Genomic DNA, 17,547 nt, shown 5'->3' with positions numbered 1-17,547 from the left:
GAGCGCTAACCTTCTCCTCTGCCACCTGATGCTGCACAGGGCAGAGGGCGTCAGCATAGGGCTGCACCGTGCTACAGGAGATACCCCCACACAGGGTTTACAGGCAGAAGATGAGCTTCCTCAACATGAGTGAGCAGCAGTGCCAAAGGAGGCTGAGACTTTCGCGAGAGGTAGCTGCTGACATCTGCACAATGCTGCACCAACACCTGCAGCCCAGGGGAGCGGGTGGACACTCCTCACCAGTGGCTGTCAAAGTCACCACCGCACTCAACGTCTTTGCTTCAGGGTCCTTCCAGGGATCAGCAGCAGACATCAGCGGCATCTCCCATTCGGCCGCACACAGTTGCATCACGCAGGTTATCGATGCCCTGTTTGCCAAGTCGCACAATTACATCCACTTCTCAACGGATGAAGCAAGTGTTACCACGCGGGCGGTTGGGTTTGCCAATCTGGCAGGCTTCCCAAGGGTGCAGGGTGTCATCGACTGCACACATGTGGCCATCAGGGCACCCCATCACAACCCAGCTGTATTTGTAAACCGCAAGGGTTTCCACTCCCTTAACATCCAGCTGGTGTGTAACCACAGGGAGAACATTATGCATGTTTGCGCGAAGTTCCCTGGCAGTTGCCATGACTCATTCATCCTGCAATAGTCCACTATGCCTCAGCAGTTCAATCCGCCAACCCAACTTTCCAGATGGCTCCTTGGAGACGTGGCTAATGACATCGATGAGAAGGCCATCAAACGAAGCTGAGGAGCACTACAATGAAAGCCACATTTCCACCAGAAGCATCATAGAGCAAACCATCAGCTTGCTCAAAATGTGCTTCAGATGCCTGGACAGATCTAGTGGAGCCCTTCAGTACGCACCAGCCAGAGTGTCCAGAATCATCGTGGTCTGCTGTGCCCTGCACAACATCGCACTGCAGCTTGGCTTACCGCTGCCTGAGGAACAAGTGGCAGAGGAGGAGGAGGAGGAAGAGCCGAATGAGGCTGCAGATGAGGAAGACCTTGCGGAGGTGGCTGTTCCAGTGCCACCAGCACGCGAGCACATTGCTAGCCGTGAGGCAGGGGATGCAATAATCCATGCCAGATTCGCGTAACTTTACGCAGCAAAGACATGTGGCTGGCACATAGATATGAGTGTTTGCAGGACCGTCATTACACACCATACAGCATCTGTACAATTAACTGTGCATTCCTATCACTCTCCCCACCATCAGTGCAGATGAAAGGCGCCGTCACCCCTCATTGTGCCACTTCCATTTCTGAGCACACATAGGCCAACTCTTTGATTCTTTGACATCGCATTTGTTTAATACAATAGAAATAAAGATGACAAACATAACTTTGTATTATATCAAAACACCTAAGTGACTACTCTTGTGACTATTTATGTGTTAGCTTTCTCTTACGCATGCTTCTACGTGATGCTTCATAGAAATATAGAGGATAGGAGCAGGAGTAGGCCATTCGGCCCTCGAGCCCGCTCTGCCATTTAATGAGATCATGGCCGGTCAACCCAATTCAGTACCCTGTCCCTGCTTTCTCCCCATATCCATTGACCCCTTTAGCCTCAAGAAAAATATCCAACTCCTTCTTGAATATATTTAATGAATTGGCCTCAACTGCCCTGTGTGGCAGAGAATTCCACAGTTTCACCACTCTCTGGGTGAAGAAATTCCTCCTCATCTCTGTCCTAAATGGCTTACCCCTTATCCTTGGACTGTGACCCCTGGTTCTGGACTCCCCCGCCATCGGGAACATCCTTCCTGCATCTAGCCTATCTAGTCCTGTTAGAATTTTATACGTTTCAATGAGATCCCCTCTCATTCTTCTAAACTCCAGCGAGTATAAGCCCCATCGACCCAATCTCTCCTCATATGTCATTCCTGCCATCCCAGGTATCAGTCTGGTGAATCTTCGCTGAACTCTGTCCAATAGCAAGAATATCCTTCCTCAGATAAGGCGACCAAAACTGCACACAATACTCAAGGTGTGGTCTCACCAAGGCCCTGTACAACTGCAGCAAGACATCCTTGCTCCTGTACTCGAATCCTCTCGCTATGAAGGCCAACATACCATTTGCCTTCTTAACCGCCTGCTGCACTTGAATGCTTACCTTCAGCGACTGGTGCACAAAGACACCCAGGTCTCGTTGCACTTCCCCTTTTCCCAATCTATTGCCGAAGTGGATAACCTCGCATTTATCCACATTATACTGCATTTGCCATGCATCTACCCAATCACCCAACCTGTTCAGATCATACTGGAGTTTCTCTGCATCCTCCTCACAGCACACGTGCCCACCCAGCTTTGTGTCATCTGCAAACTTGGAGATATTACATCTAGTTCCCTCGTCTAGATCATTTATATATATTGTGAATAGCTGGGGTCCTAGCACCGATCCCTGCGGTACCCCACTAGTCACTGCCTGCCACTCATAAAAAGACCCATTTATTCCAACTCTTTGCTTCCTGTCTGCCAACCAGTTCTCTATCCAAGACAGTACCTTACCCCCAATCCCATGTGCTTTAACTTTGCACGTTATTCTCTTATGCGCGACCTTATCGAAAGCCTTCTGGAAGTCCAAATACACCACATCCACTGGTTCTCCCTTATCTATTCTACCAGTTACATCCTCAAAAAATTCCAGCATGATTTACCTTTTGTAAATCCATGATGTCTTTGTCCGATCCTGTCACTGTTTTCCAAGTTCTCTGCTATTACATCTTTTATAATGGACTCTAGCATTTTCCCCACTACTGATGTCAGGCTTACCGGTCTATAATTCCCCGTTTTCTCTCTACCACCCTGTGGCTTCAGCAGATGTAGAGGTAGCTTGCTCATTTCTCTGCTGCGCCTGCTTAGACGTCTTTGGCGGGCGTCCTCTAGATTTGGGAGCCTGGGAGGGCACCACAAAAGTCTGCTCTTCCTGTGGCTATGCAGGGGTAGCGACGGTCATCTCAGTTGGGTGAGGAATCTGGGGCTCTGACCGAGGGCTCCACAGTGGCATGGGAGTGTGAGCGCTTGGAGAGGAGTCCCCACTTCCTTGTTGTCGACCACCAACATCCCTCTCATGGGTCACCTGCACTTCACTGCTAGCAAGTAGCTGGAGAGCACCTTGCTGAACATCAGTGGGGCCATGAGGACCCATTTCTATGCTTACATTCGTCCATGAACCTCTGGTTTCTCTCCTCAATAGATGCCCATCTATCCTGCATAGATGACCATCTATTTAGAAGTGTTACCATGTTCTCCTGAGTCTGGCGATTTATGTCCTCCATGGAGGTTGCCATCCTTTCCATGGCAGCGCCTACATTCGCCATTGCGTGCACCATGGCATTGTTCATGTTTGACATGGACTCCTCCATTCTCTGCACACTCACAGTTACCATGGTTGCAAACCCTGTCAGAGCCTCCTGCACTTGTTCCTGAGGCTCTGTTTCTTTCTGGATGGCCCCAGAGGCACAGCATCTACATGCAGCTGAGCAGAGATGGGAGCATCCAGCGGCTTCCGACAAGGACTCTCCACTGCAGTTCCTGTCTCTACCATCTGCTGCTGCTCACTTGTGCGCTGTGATACACCAGGTGACGACACTACTCTGTCTCGCAAAGGACCCACCAAGGTTTGCATCTCTGCGCTGGTGCTGGGTGCGCTCATTTCTGCTGACGCTGCTTCCTCAGAGGCTGCAGGTTCCGCTGAGGAATTGTCTGGCTCTTCCTCCTGGACAGTGGGAGGGGAGCTCTCAACGGTCCTGTGGGGGAGTAAAAGCATGAGTTAGACATGTGATATTTAGGTAGCAGACACATCCCATTGTGCAGATGATCAGAACTCAATCTCTATGAACATCAGATGTCATATCAGTCACTCATGAAATCTAAATGAGAGGGTTGCAAATCTATTCTGTCACCAGCTTGCTGTACTGCGCCTGTCTCGCCGTCCCCCACTTCCAGCTCCTCACCACCTCCAATGATCTCGATAACAGCCTCCTCAGCGTTAATTAAATGCGCCATGGAAGGTGGACCTCCTCCTGTCCTCCCCTCTCCCTCTTATTGTGGACTCTCTTTTCCTGCAATGAGGGACACAAGTGGAGTTTCAGCGAGATTGATGGAGTGAGTGTAAAGAATACATAGAAACATAGAAGATAGGAGCAGGAGTAGGCCATTCGGCCCCTCGAGCCTACTCTGCCATTCAATGAGATCATGGCTGGTCATCCAAACTCAGTACCCTGTCCCTGCCTTCTCCCCATATCCCTTGATCCCTTTAGCCTTAAGAAATATATCTAACTCCTTCTTGAATATATTTAATGAATTGGCCTCAACTGCCTTCTGTGGTAGAGAATTCCACAGGTTCACCACTCTCTGGGTGAAGAAATTCCTCCTCATCTCTGTCCTAAATGGCTTACCCCTTATCCTTAGATTGTGACCCCTGGTTCTGGACTCCCCCGCCATCGGGAACATCCTTCCTGCATCTAGTCTGTCTGGTCCTGTTAGAATTTTATAAGTTTCAATGAGATCCCCTCTCATTCTTCTAAACTCCAGCGAGTATAAGCCTAATCGACCCAATCTCTCCTCATACGTCATTCCTGCCATCCCAGGTATCAGTCTGGTGAATCTTCGCTGCACTCACTCCATGGCAAGAACATCCTTCCTCAGATAAGGCGACCAAAACTGTATACAATACTCAAGGTGTGGTCTCACCAAGGCCCTGTACAACTGCAGCAAGACATCCTTGTTCCTGTACTCAAACCCTCTCGCTATGAAGGCCAACATACCATTTGCCTTCTTAACCGCCTGCTGCACCTGCATGCTTACCTTCAGCGACTGGTGCACAAGGACACCCAGGTCTCGTTGCACTTCCCCTTCTCCCAATCTATTGCTATTCAGATAATAATCTGCCTTCCTGTTTTTGCCACCAAGTGGATAACCTCGCATTTATCCACATTATACTGCATCTGCCATGCATCTGCCCAATCACCCAACCTGTCCAAATACATAGCACAGATGCTTAGAGGGAGACAAAGATGGAGTGAGGTGCCAATACCAAGGTCCCTTTCTGCGCATTGTTAGTTGTTGTCATTGCATAACAGTGAGAGCAAGTGTGAGGGGTGCATAGTAGGATGGTGAAGTGATTCTGTACATAGAGTTGGATGGTTAAGGGATGTAAGGGTAAGTTGGGATGTGCAGGAGTAGGTTGACAATGCAGAGTGCTGGTGATGAGAAGAGATGGGAAGCAAACTGAAGGTAAGTGTGATGTTATACTCACTTTTGCTGAACGTAGCAGATCATTGATCCTTTTTCTGCTCTGCAGCCAGATGCATGCACACAACGACCTAGCGCTTACCTCCTCAGCAATTTGCAGCCAGGCTACCTTTGTGTGCTGAGGAGGCTTCCTCCATCCATTGGAAGGGAACAGAACCTCCTTGTGCCCTCTTACTCCCTCCACAGGAGCATGGAGGGAGTCATCATCAAAGCAGGGAGCAGCCTTTGTTCTAGGAGCGATCATCTCTCAAAGACCAGCACTCAGGAGCATCAGAAAGTAAATGAAACCCAAAGGCTACATGGGCTCCTTAAATGAGGCTGAGTCAACGACGTCAGCAAAGGCAAGCAGTGGACCCGCACCCACTGATTGGGTTGGGTAACGCACATGGCGGGCTTAATAAGCCCAATCTAATGAAAATCGTTATCTTAATGCTGTTGGAACCGGCAGCAGGACCGGAACCTGCCAAACACTGAACCCAATGCGAACCTGCCTCCACTGGGAAAATCCAGCCGCTGGCGTGCCACTTGGAGTCGCTGCCCCCTGGCTAACCCCCTCATATGCCATTGACAAGGCCAGTGGCATACAAGGGGGAAGGACCAGTGGCAAAGTCTCGAAACATCCTCAAACTCTCAATTGATGGGGCAGGACCAGTGGCCGCCAGTAATAGGCTGCCAGATGGTGGAGGTGGGGCCCACCTGGACGTTCTGAACAGGATTGTGGCCTGGAACCAGCAATCCCCTTGGACCTAGCTACTTGTATCAGACTTTCTGGCCTTTCTAACATGGTGAGTGCCCTATGTTGGTATGGGCATTCACTGTTGCCATAAAAAACAGGGGATCTCCTCCTGACCCTGTAAAGTCCACCAGAGATCCTCGGCAGGTCAGTCTTAACACGTATGCAGGATGTTGCCCACACGCCATAGAATTTCTGGGCTGATGTTCTGTAAACACAGGAATATTATAACACACAGTGGGGGACATTTTAACTATCGGGCACCCTCCTAGCACCAGGAAAATAATTTTAGCACTTACCTGGACTTGTTCTGCTATTCTCGCAGGTTTTACTCAGTGGAACGTCCACAGCAGACACTCCGTCCAACAGGCAGTTAAAACAGCATCTGGGTCCTATGTACGATATAGGATACCAATTTGCATGGACTAATGATTAATTTGGGCATCTCGGCCGCCCAGAGGATGGCCATGGGAAATATGGCAGATGAGTGGTTACAAGGTAGTAAGGCTACCACCTTCATTTTAACTCTGCTGCTACCCTGTTTCTGCCAAGCAGAGGGAGTTAAAATCTATCCCTATTTTTTTTTTTGCTGCTGAAGTGCAGGTGTGTGTAAACTGATGTGTCCCCTTAAAGTCACATCTAATTGCAGTGCCACCCTGATGTCAAATTAAGACCACTGCTCTTAGGCAAATCCTAAAGTCAATTAGAGGTCAGAAGAAATGCGCAACTAATAACTAGCTTTCTTTCACTTTTTTAGATACACAGAGGTAGATTTTCAACATGCCACCCGGATGTAAAATTGGTGTTGCGGATTGCAGCCTGTTACAGAAACCATACAATTTTCATTTCCATTGATTTTTACAGAATCGTAGGGCTCAATTTAACCACTGTCCCACCCAGTGGAAACACTGTGTTAAAATCAACCAAGTTCACTTACCGGCCCGTGGTCGTACCATTCCCGCCCGGCGCATTTTACCTTCAGCGACTTTTGGGCCCCCCACGCACCAATCCTGCCCCAATTTAAAATTGACCCAATAGTGTAAGAACACTGGGAGCAATACTCTGACAAGAATGTTCATCAAGGGCACCAGACAAATTCTTAACCATTTCACCTAAACTCCTCATTAAGGAACCATCTGGGATTTACCATCCAGCCTATGCCTTGGAGTTAATGATACCTAAATTTGGCTCATTGAACTGTCTTACTCCTAACAGTTCAGATTATATTTTCATTTATATGACCAGCTTCCCATCAGGATCCGCACAAGCTACTGATTAAACCTTTTTTGCCAATTTTCAAAGAAGTCAAACAACAAAATCATGAACTAACAATTTTTTATTAACCTTAGAATCAGTTTGCAGCATTTAAATTTAAACTTTAAGAGGGAAAAATTCGGTATCGCCCCATTTGGGGCGCCGTTATCGGCCGTGCGCAAAGTTCAGCACCTGGTGCTAATTATCGCCTCCGACCGCAAACTTGGCTTTTATCGCCCCTGGAGGTGATTAGAGCGCTAAATCAGGCGCTTCACACCTGTCTTAAGGCGCAAACGCCGAGGAGTGAGGCGCTACCTCAGAGTGCTGGCGAAGCAAGGAAGGTCAAATCAAAATAAACCTGCAAAGTGCTGCTCAGTACTCAAAACTCCTTCACACAGCGTTGAATCTCTCCAGAAGTCTCTCTCTCTCTCAGAATGCGTGGTGCAAAAATGTCACTGACAACAAAAGGCAGGACGCGGTCGCCTTTAAATAGCACTCTCGTAGTCCCTTTCTGACAGCATAACGCTCCCCTCAACCTGTCGTTGCTAGCGGCAGGTGGTAAGGCAGGGGGCGCCACTCAATATCTGGTCTGGGGTGCTAACGGGGCGTTGCGCACTCGAATGACGTCACAATTTGCCGGCGCAGGAGATCGTGGCGGAAGTGTTTAGCACAAGCATCGCCGCGCCCGGCCTCTAGTTGCTTTGCGCCCCAATTGGCACCCTCTTAAGGTGCTAACAGGCGGCGCAAGCAACTGAATTTTTCCCCTTAAGTCTGCAAACAATTAGTAGATAGAGTTTGTCAATTGACTCTATATTGTTGTAATGTTGGAACATGGCAACCACGTGGCTGCCTGTTACAGAAACCGTCCAGCCCGCTCCTAATTTTCAAATGACTCCATCTCCAGGATTTGGGATGGACTCAAGACAAGAGCAAACCAGTGATCAGAAGTCCTGCCCTGCTGCACTTCCAGTTATGCATCATTGGAACCAAAGTTTCTGGGCTCATAATTCCAAGCCATTCTGAGATTATGAGATGTAATAGAAGGTCTTTACAAACTATCATTGCTCAATTGTATTGCTGTCCTGAGAGCCTACCAGCTTTAAGACAAAATATGGTGACCTATGGCATCCAGTGTCAACAGGAGATATCTCGTTCCGAGGTAGTTCCACCAAAGGCATCAGCACTGCCTTCTTATTACAGAACTGCTGTCGGAGTTAGGGCTGCCTTTGACATCACTGCTATACTATGAATGGGGCATTGAACCCTTTGAATGCTGAATTCCTTTGTATTGTTTCTATCATGCACATATGTGAGACAATGAATTTCTAATGAATTGGAATTAATGAGATAGATTTGGTAATATGTATTCTACTCAAATACAGGCATATGCTTTAGAAGAAGACATGGAAATAGAATTCTTAAAAACAGCTTCGCTTTGTAAAACAGTTATCTGTTGCCGTGCAACACCTCTTCAGAAAGCTCAGGTGGTAGAACTGGTGAAAAAGTACAAGAAAGCAATAACGCTGGCAATTGGAGATGGTGCAAATGATGTAAGCATGATCAAAGGTGAGTGAGAAATAACACTGATTTGGGTGTTAGGACTTTTTTCCAAAATTCCAACTAGTTCACTACGGAAATTCCAACTAGATCACTATGAAAATTATAATTACTGAAACAAAAATTGTTTATTATCATGTATTAAACGCTAAATGAAATGGCTAACTATGATTACGTGGCTTCTTTTGAATGGTGGGGAAGAGGATAACAAAGATAAGAAATATTAGTGTAATTTTCGCAAGACTGCTCTAAGCACATTGCCTCGCTAAATAGAGGCACAGATTGGAGAATTAGGTTCGGAGTCCTTTCATTGTGCATTTATTGAAAAGTAATGACTGCAAACTTCAGCATCACGAACCAACATTTTTTCCCCAAAATATGTTAGAATGCTGGATGTGGAATGTGAGAGTCAAATGCAGGGAAGTAACTGGCCTATGAACATCTGTAAAGTCTTCTATCATCGGTCATGCCTCAATTCCTTAGGGCTAAAAAGTTGATTAGGCCCGAAAACGGATGCGGGGATCGCGATGCGCGATCGACCTGTGCCCGTTGAAAGTAATGCAGGCAGCATGTGATCCGGGGGCAAGGCTAGCTCTATTTAAAATGAGCCTCCGCTTTTAAAGGCAGTCTGCACCTCTTAAAGGTGAGGTGCATTCTGCATTCAGTAGCTGCTGGAAGTGCTTGTCAAGGCAACTGTGACTCAGTAATGGCTCAACAGGGCAGAGAAAGGGCACCAAGGTTCTCCAACGCAGCACTAGAGGCCTTAGTGCCAGGGTAGAAAGGAGAAGACAGGTCCTCAGCCCGCAGGGGGCCGGGAGGCTCTCCAGACACACGGTCAGAAGGCAGTGGGAGCAGATAGCCGAAGCGGTCACTGCCAGCAGTCTTGCCCCGAGGACCTGGATCCAGTGCCAAAATAACTTCAATGACCTCACACGAGTGGTCAAGGTCAGTGAATGCATCATCAAAAGCCGTCTACCACTAACTGCACCACTAGCTTCACACACTGCTCAATGCACCACAACCCCATCACTCACCTACCAACAATCTCTATCAATCACAATTCATACCTCACATTCATAACTTCACCAAACCCTCACACACTTACCAGTGGTGCAAGCCTCATACCCACATCTCACGCCTTGCACACACTGCCAGCTATTCATCCATGACAGGCACATAACACATTGCACCACACTCACCGGTACACTTCCCTTTCTCTTGCAGGGCAAGGTAGCTCATAACCGCAGGCAGGAGCAGCTAACCGGCAGGGGACATGCAAGCCTGCATATCCTGACCTAGCTGGAGGAGACCATGCTTAACATTTTTGAAGGGGAAGGGGGGGTGGTCACCGAGGCCGTGGTAATCGGCGAGGCTGAAACCATTGAAGATGACGGTATGCTCATACCTAATCCTCCTTCTCACATCCCTCTTCCATCTCATCCCACAATCTTTTCTCACTTACAAGCTGCTGATGGTGTAAGCTTGGGGCGCTACCATTGAATTTTGGGCGCGCTAACTTTTTCGGGGCTCTAAAAGTAGCGCCCTGGTGACGTTATCACCCCAAAGGGGGCGTGAGCCAATTTCCACCCCCCCCCCGATCTTAATGGCTGCTGAGTTGTGCAGATTAATATTTGAGGTCCTGAGAACCATTTAAAGGGAGATAGAAGTAAATGAATGTATGTGACTTATATAAATATATATGCACTATTGGCAGTGCTGAACTCAACTTATCGTAAATTCATCCGTATCTTATTATTAATATGTCTATCACATGGGTGTTTATGAAAGCACCACCACCTCAATGTGGATATTGGGGCTGAAAATCCAAGGCTATGTTTCAGCTGTAACTTTGGCAGGAATATGCATATCATATCACAGTGTGCTACAGCAAAGAAGGAGGCCATTCAGTCCATTGTGCCTGTGCCAGCTCTTTGGTAGAGCTGTCCAATTAGTCCCACTCCCTTGCTTTTTCCCCATAGCCCTGTAAATTTTTTCCCTTCAAGTATTTATCCAATTTCCTTTTGAAAGTTGCTATTGAATCTGCTTCCACCACACTTTCAGGCAGTGCATTCCAGATCATAACTTGTTGCGTAAAAGAAAATGTTTCCTCATGTCATCTCTGGTTCTTTTTCCTTAAATCTGTGTCCTCTAGTTAACAAACCTTTTGCCAATGAAAAGTTTCTCCTTATTAAAACTGTTCATGATTTTAAGCACCTCTATAATCTCTCCTCTTAACCTTCTCTGATCTACGGAGAACAACTCCAGCTTCTCCAGTCTCCACATAACTAAAATCCCTCATCCCTGGTACCATTCTAGTAAATCTCTTCTGCACCCTCTCTAAGGCCTTGATATCCTTCCTAAATTGTGGTGCCCAGAATTGAACACAATACTCCAGCTGAACCTAACCAATGTTTAATAAAGGTTTAGCATAACTTCTTTGCTTTTGTGCTCTATGCCTGTATTAATAAAGGCAAGGATCCCATTTTTTTTTAACAGCCTTCTCAACTGGTCCTGCCACCTTCAATGATTTGTGTACATACACCCCAGGTCTCTCTGTTCCTGCATCCCCTTTAAAATTGAACCATTTAGTTTATATTGCTCTCCTCATTCTCCCTACCAAAATGTATCACTTGACACTTCTCTGCGTTAAATTCCTCCTCAATGCTTAATACATTTCTGAGTTTCGTGTCATCTGCAAACTTTGAAATTATGCCCTATATACCCAAGTCCAGGACATTAATATATATCAAAAAGAGCAGTGGTTCAAATACTGACACCACTGTATACTTACCTCCAGTCTGAAAAACAACCGTTCACCACTACTTTCTGCTTTCAGACCCTTAGCCAATTTCGTATTCACGCTGCCACTGAACCTTTAATCCCATGGGTTTTAATTTTGCTACAAGTCTATTATTAAATGCCCTTTGAAAATACTTATACACAACATCAACTGCACTATCCTCATCAACCCTCTCCATTACTTATCAAAGAACTCAAGCAAGTTAGTCAAACATGATTTTCCTTTAACATATCCATGCTGTCTTTCATTTATTAGCCCATACTTTTCTAAGTGCCAATTAATTTTGTCCCAGATTATTCTCTCTATAAATTTCCCTACCACTAACATTGGGCTGATTGGCCTATAATTGTCAGGTTTATCCCTCTCCCCTTTTTTTGAATAGGGGTGTAACATTTGTAATCCTCCAGTCCTCTGGCACCACCCCCATATCTAAGGGGCATTGGAAGATTGTGGCCAGAGTCTCTGCAATTTCCACCCTTCTTTCCCTCAGTAACCTAGGGTGCATCCCATCTGGACTGGGTGATATTTCTACTTTGAGTACTGCCAACCTTTGAAGTACCACCTCTTTATCTATTTTTATGCTATCCAAGTTTGGGAAATGGAAAGCCTGTCTTCTGTGCATTTGCTTCAGGCTCCAATGGGCTAGCAAGAGATTAGAGACGCAGTACAGCGGTGTGGAGAGACTGGTTTGGCATTGCGCTCCCAAAACCTGGATCTAGAACCTATAACCGAGATCTCTGAATGCCATCAATATGCTAGTGCAATGCAGTGGAGGGCAGTGCTTGGGGAACAAGAAAAATTGCTGGTGAAGCCTGCGATTTAGGTGGCCGAGATTTCCGGGAATAAACAAAAGTGTCCCATGAAATGCTGCCCGTATCCGATCGCACATCAAGTTCCATTTGCTCATCACCCCTGCCCTTGCTGACCCATGTTGGTTCTCAGTCCTCAACTGCCTCAAATTTAAAGTTCTCATCCTTGTGTTCAAGCCCTCTAGACTTGCTTCTCCCTATCTCTATAGACTCAAGCTCTACAACCAGGGAGGAAGTTTAAAAAATGGTAATGGAGAAAATACTGGGAATTAAGATAAACAAATCTCCAGGACTGATGGTTTCCACCCCAGGGTATTAAATGAAATAGGTGAGGAAATTGCAGATTCAATTACAAAATACTCATAATTTTCCAAAGCTCGCTACTTTCAAGATTTGTGCCTTTGGATTGAAAATTTTGCAAATGTCATTTCATTTCTTAAGAAGGGAGGGTGGTAGAAACCAGGTAGGTACAAGCATGTCAGCTTAACTTCAGTTGTGTGGAGGTTACTGCAATCTATCATCAGAGACAGAATAACTGAGCACTTAGACAATCATAAGCTGATCAAAGAGAGTCAGCATGGATTTGTGACGGGTAAGTCATGGCACAGACATAATGGGCCGAATGGCCTCCTTCTGTGCTGTATCACTCTATGATTCTATGTCTGACTAATCTAGTTGAATTTTTTGAGGAACCCACTAGCATGGTGGATTTTGCCTATATAGACTTCCAGAAGGCACTTGCTAAGGTTCCGGATAAGAGCAATTAACAAAAAAGAGAGTGCTCGGAATTGGAGGTAATTTAGTGACGTGGGTTGGCAATTGTTTGGGAGGTAGGAGACCGGGGGGTAGGGTTAAAGGGAACGTTCTCTGATTGGCAGTAAGTGACAAGTGGTGTTCCTAGGGATCTGTTTTGGGGTTTTTCAGAATATATATTAATGACTAGGATGAAGGAATAGAGAGGAAGGAAGAAATTTGCAGATGACACTAAGTTAGCAGGTGCAGTAAGTTGTGGAGATAGGAGCACAAAGTTACAAAGGGACATAGACAGACTAAGTGAATAGGTAAAACTTTGGTTCTGAGAAAGATAAATTGGAATATTTTCTTAATGGTAAGAGAAAGGGAGCTGTTGAGAAGCGAAGGGATTTGGATGTCCATGTACACAAATCACTAAAAGCTAGTGCACAGGTACAAAAAGGCTAATGGAATGTTGGCCTTCACAGTCAGATCCCATCTGGAGCATTGCATCATTTTTGGGCACCAAACCTTAGGACAGATATATTGGCTTTGGGAGGGGTTCAGTGCAGATTCACGAGAATTATATCAGGGTTTAAAGGGTTAAATTATGAGGCGAGATTGCATAAACATGGTTTTGTATTACCTTGAGTTTAAACGAATGAGGGGTGATCTAATCGAGGTCTTTAAAATGATAAAGGGATTTGAGAGTGTAGATACAGAGAGACTCCTCTGGTGGGGGAATCCAGAACAAGGGGCATAATCTTAAAATTAGAGCCATGCCATTTAGGAGTGAAATTCAGAAACATTTTTTCTGGCAATGGGTAGTGGAAATCTAGAATTCTCTCCCCCAAAAGGCTGGGAATGTTGGCTCATTTGAAATTTTCCTGCCAACTTCCAGGCTGTTTGATCAGGAAGTCGGCCAGCAGCATACTAATGAAGCCCAGCCTTTAAAATCATCTGGGCCTTCACGCTGCCCCTCCCGATGGAGCCAGCCACTTACTAGGCTGCTTTCCCACCCGGGATATAAAATCAATTCAATAGATTTAATAAACTAACAGAAACTTGGCTCTAACTGGACAGAAATTGGCTCACGCCGTATTTGTTTTACAGTTTTGGAAGTTTGCCACCTGCCATATTGATAAAGGCTCATCCATAGGCACCCAGGGCACGTGCCTGAAATGAACATTAGGCCTTTTGCTCCAAGGCAAGTGCCAAGCTCCCCTGAATGTGGCAGTGTGAGGTTTGGGTGATTTTAACTCCCGAGCGTCATCTGCATGCCCTCGGATGGCTGCCCACCCAAAACAGGTGGGAAGTGACAGCTGGCCGACGGGCTAAAGTGTCATTTCGGGTGGCTGGAGTCCATCAGCCAGGACTGAAGGAACAGTCCAAGGCACTCAGTAAGTCATTGTGGGGGGGTTTCGGGAGGATCTTGATTCAGGAAGCGATGAGCCTGGGGCAGGGAAGGCCTGAACTTTCCTTGTTGGGCCTGGAGAAACACTCCTGCATGGAGGGTAAATTAATGGAAAGTTAGTCATTGCAGAGATTCTGATTCATGATCCTCTAGTTGGTTTATTCACTCTTCTCCCATTCTAGCTTCAACATTGTTCCATAGGCTGATTTAAAGATGTAAAGTAAATTTAAATAATGTTTAATTCATATATTCCTACAGCTGCTCATATTGGTGTGGGTATAAGTGGCGAGGAAGGAACACAAGCTGTCCTTTCAAGTGATTTCTCCTTTGCTCAGTTTCGTTATCTCCAGCGTCTGTTGTTAGTCCATGGAAGATGGTCGTATCTTCGCATGTGCAGATTTCTCCGATACTTTTTCTATAAAAATTTTGCCTTCACACTTGTTCACTTTTGGTATGGATTCTTCTGTGGATTTTCAGCACAGGTAAAAATGCTCCAAAAATTATTTTTCCTCTCTTATTCAACCCATATACAAATTGGAATTGATGTTAATCCACAGGGTGGGGGGAGAACTCAAGTGAAATACTACCCCTTTAAGAAAGTTGTGCCCTGAATTGAACAGGTTTACCAGTAGCAAGCAGCCAGTGATGATAAATGAAAAAGTTGTAGTTTGGGTCATTAACTAGCGAGCCTAATTTTTCTGATTTGGCATAAGTGGAGAGGTGCAAGAAGAGCACCAGTCCGCCCTATGATGTACTGACCCAATGGGGGTAATTTTAACCCCCAAAAACATGTGGATTTGGGTCGGGTGTGATGTTAAATGTAAAAAATCTCAAACCCGAACCCAAACCGCCTCGAACCTGCCCACGTCCGGTTTTAACAGAGGCAGGACAGGGGTCGGGCGACCAAATCGCTCCCAAGCAGTGGGTCGCTCATTTAAATATTTTAATGTGGCTGTGTGCCTCAGATTCTATCTCCCAGCTTTAACACTGGCCGTCTGGGTTTCCCAGGGAACCCGGCAGCTAAAGTGAGGCGAGGACTGCTGCATGCAAGAGATAAGTGCTTTTCCAGCACTGTTTGTGGACCAGGAGGAGCAGGAGTTCTTCCCCCCAGCACCCCCAAGCAGATCTGGTTTCCACCCCCTCCCCACACTCCGCAATCACCAATCCCCCATTTCCGCCCTGGTCTCTCAGCGACCCCCCGCGATCAACACCAACTCCCCAAACCACGCTATACCCGTCCCCCTTGCAATTTCTACCCCAGCAGCAGGAAACCTACCTGCTCTTGGGTTGCGGCCTCTTCTGGAGCATTCCCCACCCAATAGGGAGCCAAACCAGGCTGGCTTCCCGGTGGGGAACCTGTTATAAAAAAAAACCATGCACGCTGTGGAGTCATTCCGCACCACCCCCCTCCCCCACCCCCCCCCACCCCAGGTTTGTAAATCCCATCCCAGTAAATATCGTGGCCTGTGTCTTTACAATTTTCACAATCTTCCATCATGAGGAAACTCCTGCAGGTGGTGTTATTAGTCACACTTTAGAATAATATGCAGCCATTGAAGCTTAAGGTTGTTGTAACCTTCACAGCCACTGGCTGTAGCAGCCTAGGAATGAAGTTGACTACAGTCACTTTGCGGACTGTAACACAACTCATTGACAGCCTCCCCTGTGAATTGTAGCCTGCACAAGCACTGCTCTTCTGACAGTTGTAGGTATGTCTGTCTGAGTCTGTGAATGTGGGAAGCCGCAAAATGCATCTGGTACAGCCTGACCTGCCTCTGCTTCTTCCTCCAAAAATACACAATATAAGGGGAATCCCATGGGCCAAACAATTGTATTATTATTGCGGTTGATACAAAAGTGTCATTGGCACAACAGTTGCAACAAAAGTACCTTACCACCTAAGTGAAAACAAAAAGAAACATTTATAAATTAACTCATGGGGTGTAAATACTCCAAGCTGGGCTCTTTAAAAGCCCTTTTTGTCAACGGTTCAGGCCATATGGGCATGTTCCTGAAACAGTGATATCTTGGCAGGAGTATTAAAATGTCACTGGAGCCTAAGTAACATACAAAATATCAAACTGACAGGTCCACTGGTGCCTAAAGAAAATTCGAGTGGAAATTCGCATGGGGTGCTAAATGGCCTGAGAACCGATATGATTTCTACTTAGTTCCCAGTTTATTTTGAAGTTATTTCAGTAAATTTTATGAATCTTTGCTATATATCTAATTGTTCATTTTTGGACTTGATAAATCTTAACAATGCTTTTCTTCTTTCTACAGACTGTGTATGATGAATGGTATATTACACTGTACAATTTAGTGTATACATCTCTCCCTGTATTAGCAATGAGCTTGTTTGATCAGGTATGTCTGTAAAATTATTGATTGACTCTCTCTGGGCTGCCCTCACATTAGCAGGCACGTCAGCTGGCGGGGTCATCTTTTAAATATGCAGAGCAGGCGCTGATGATGTCATCAGGGGGCTGATCTGTGATTTTAACCTGAAGCCTGAGCAGTTGTGACTTCCCTGCCAAGCCAAACCTGCCGGGAATAGGAGTCAGGACCAGAAGAGGCCCAGTAAGGTACGTTTTTTTTCGTTTCTTTGTGGGCCAGAAGGAGTAGGAGTACTCCTCCAGGCCCATCGAGGAAACATTGGGCCTCTCCTGCTCTGGGAATCGCCCCTGCACGCCCCCCCGATCTGGATTCCCCACTTCCGTCAATCCACTTACATTAGTGCCGGAAACTGTTCCCTCTGGTCTCCAGCGGTGCCTCTGACCAGCATAATTTTAATGGCTGGACAGCTGCTTCCTGCCAATTTGCTGGCAGTTTCGGTCGGGAAGTCGGCAGGTGGCATGAAAATTAGGCCTGGCCGGTAAAGTTGGCCCAGCCTGCCTGCTGCTGCTCCTGGATGGGCACGCCGCTCGCTTTGCCTGCTGCTGCTCCTGGAAGGGCACGCCGCTCGCTTTGCCTGCTGCCGCT

The 17,547-nt window shown here is 46.5% G+C and overlaps 1 protein-coding gene across 1 annotated transcript in view; it reads left to right on the top strand.

Moving 5' to 3' along the window:
• Positions 1–17,547, top strand: part of LOC147123429 (phospholipid-transporting ATPase ID-like) — a 342,460-nt gene that overhangs the window by 283,474 nt on the left and 41,439 nt on the right. The window contains exons 21-23 of the mRNA XM_085966014.1: positions 8,636–8,819; positions 14,824–15,047; positions 16,849–16,932. Of these exons, the coding sequence (XP_085822140.1) occupies positions 8,636–8,819; positions 14,824–15,047; positions 16,849–16,932 (492 nt within the window). The remainder of the gene's footprint in view (positions 1–8,635; positions 8,820–14,823; positions 15,048–16,848; positions 16,933–17,547) is intronic.

Source organism: Somniosus microcephalus, chromosome 2 (genome assembly GCF_052327205.1).
Source record: "Somniosus microcephalus isolate GS21.2 chromosome 2, FLI_Smic_1.0, whole genome shotgun sequence".
Taxonomy (NCBI): domain Eukaryota; kingdom Metazoa; phylum Chordata; class Chondrichthyes; order Squaliformes; family Somniosidae; genus Somniosus; species Somniosus microcephalus.
This window is presented reverse-complemented; position numbering and strand designations above follow the sequence as displayed.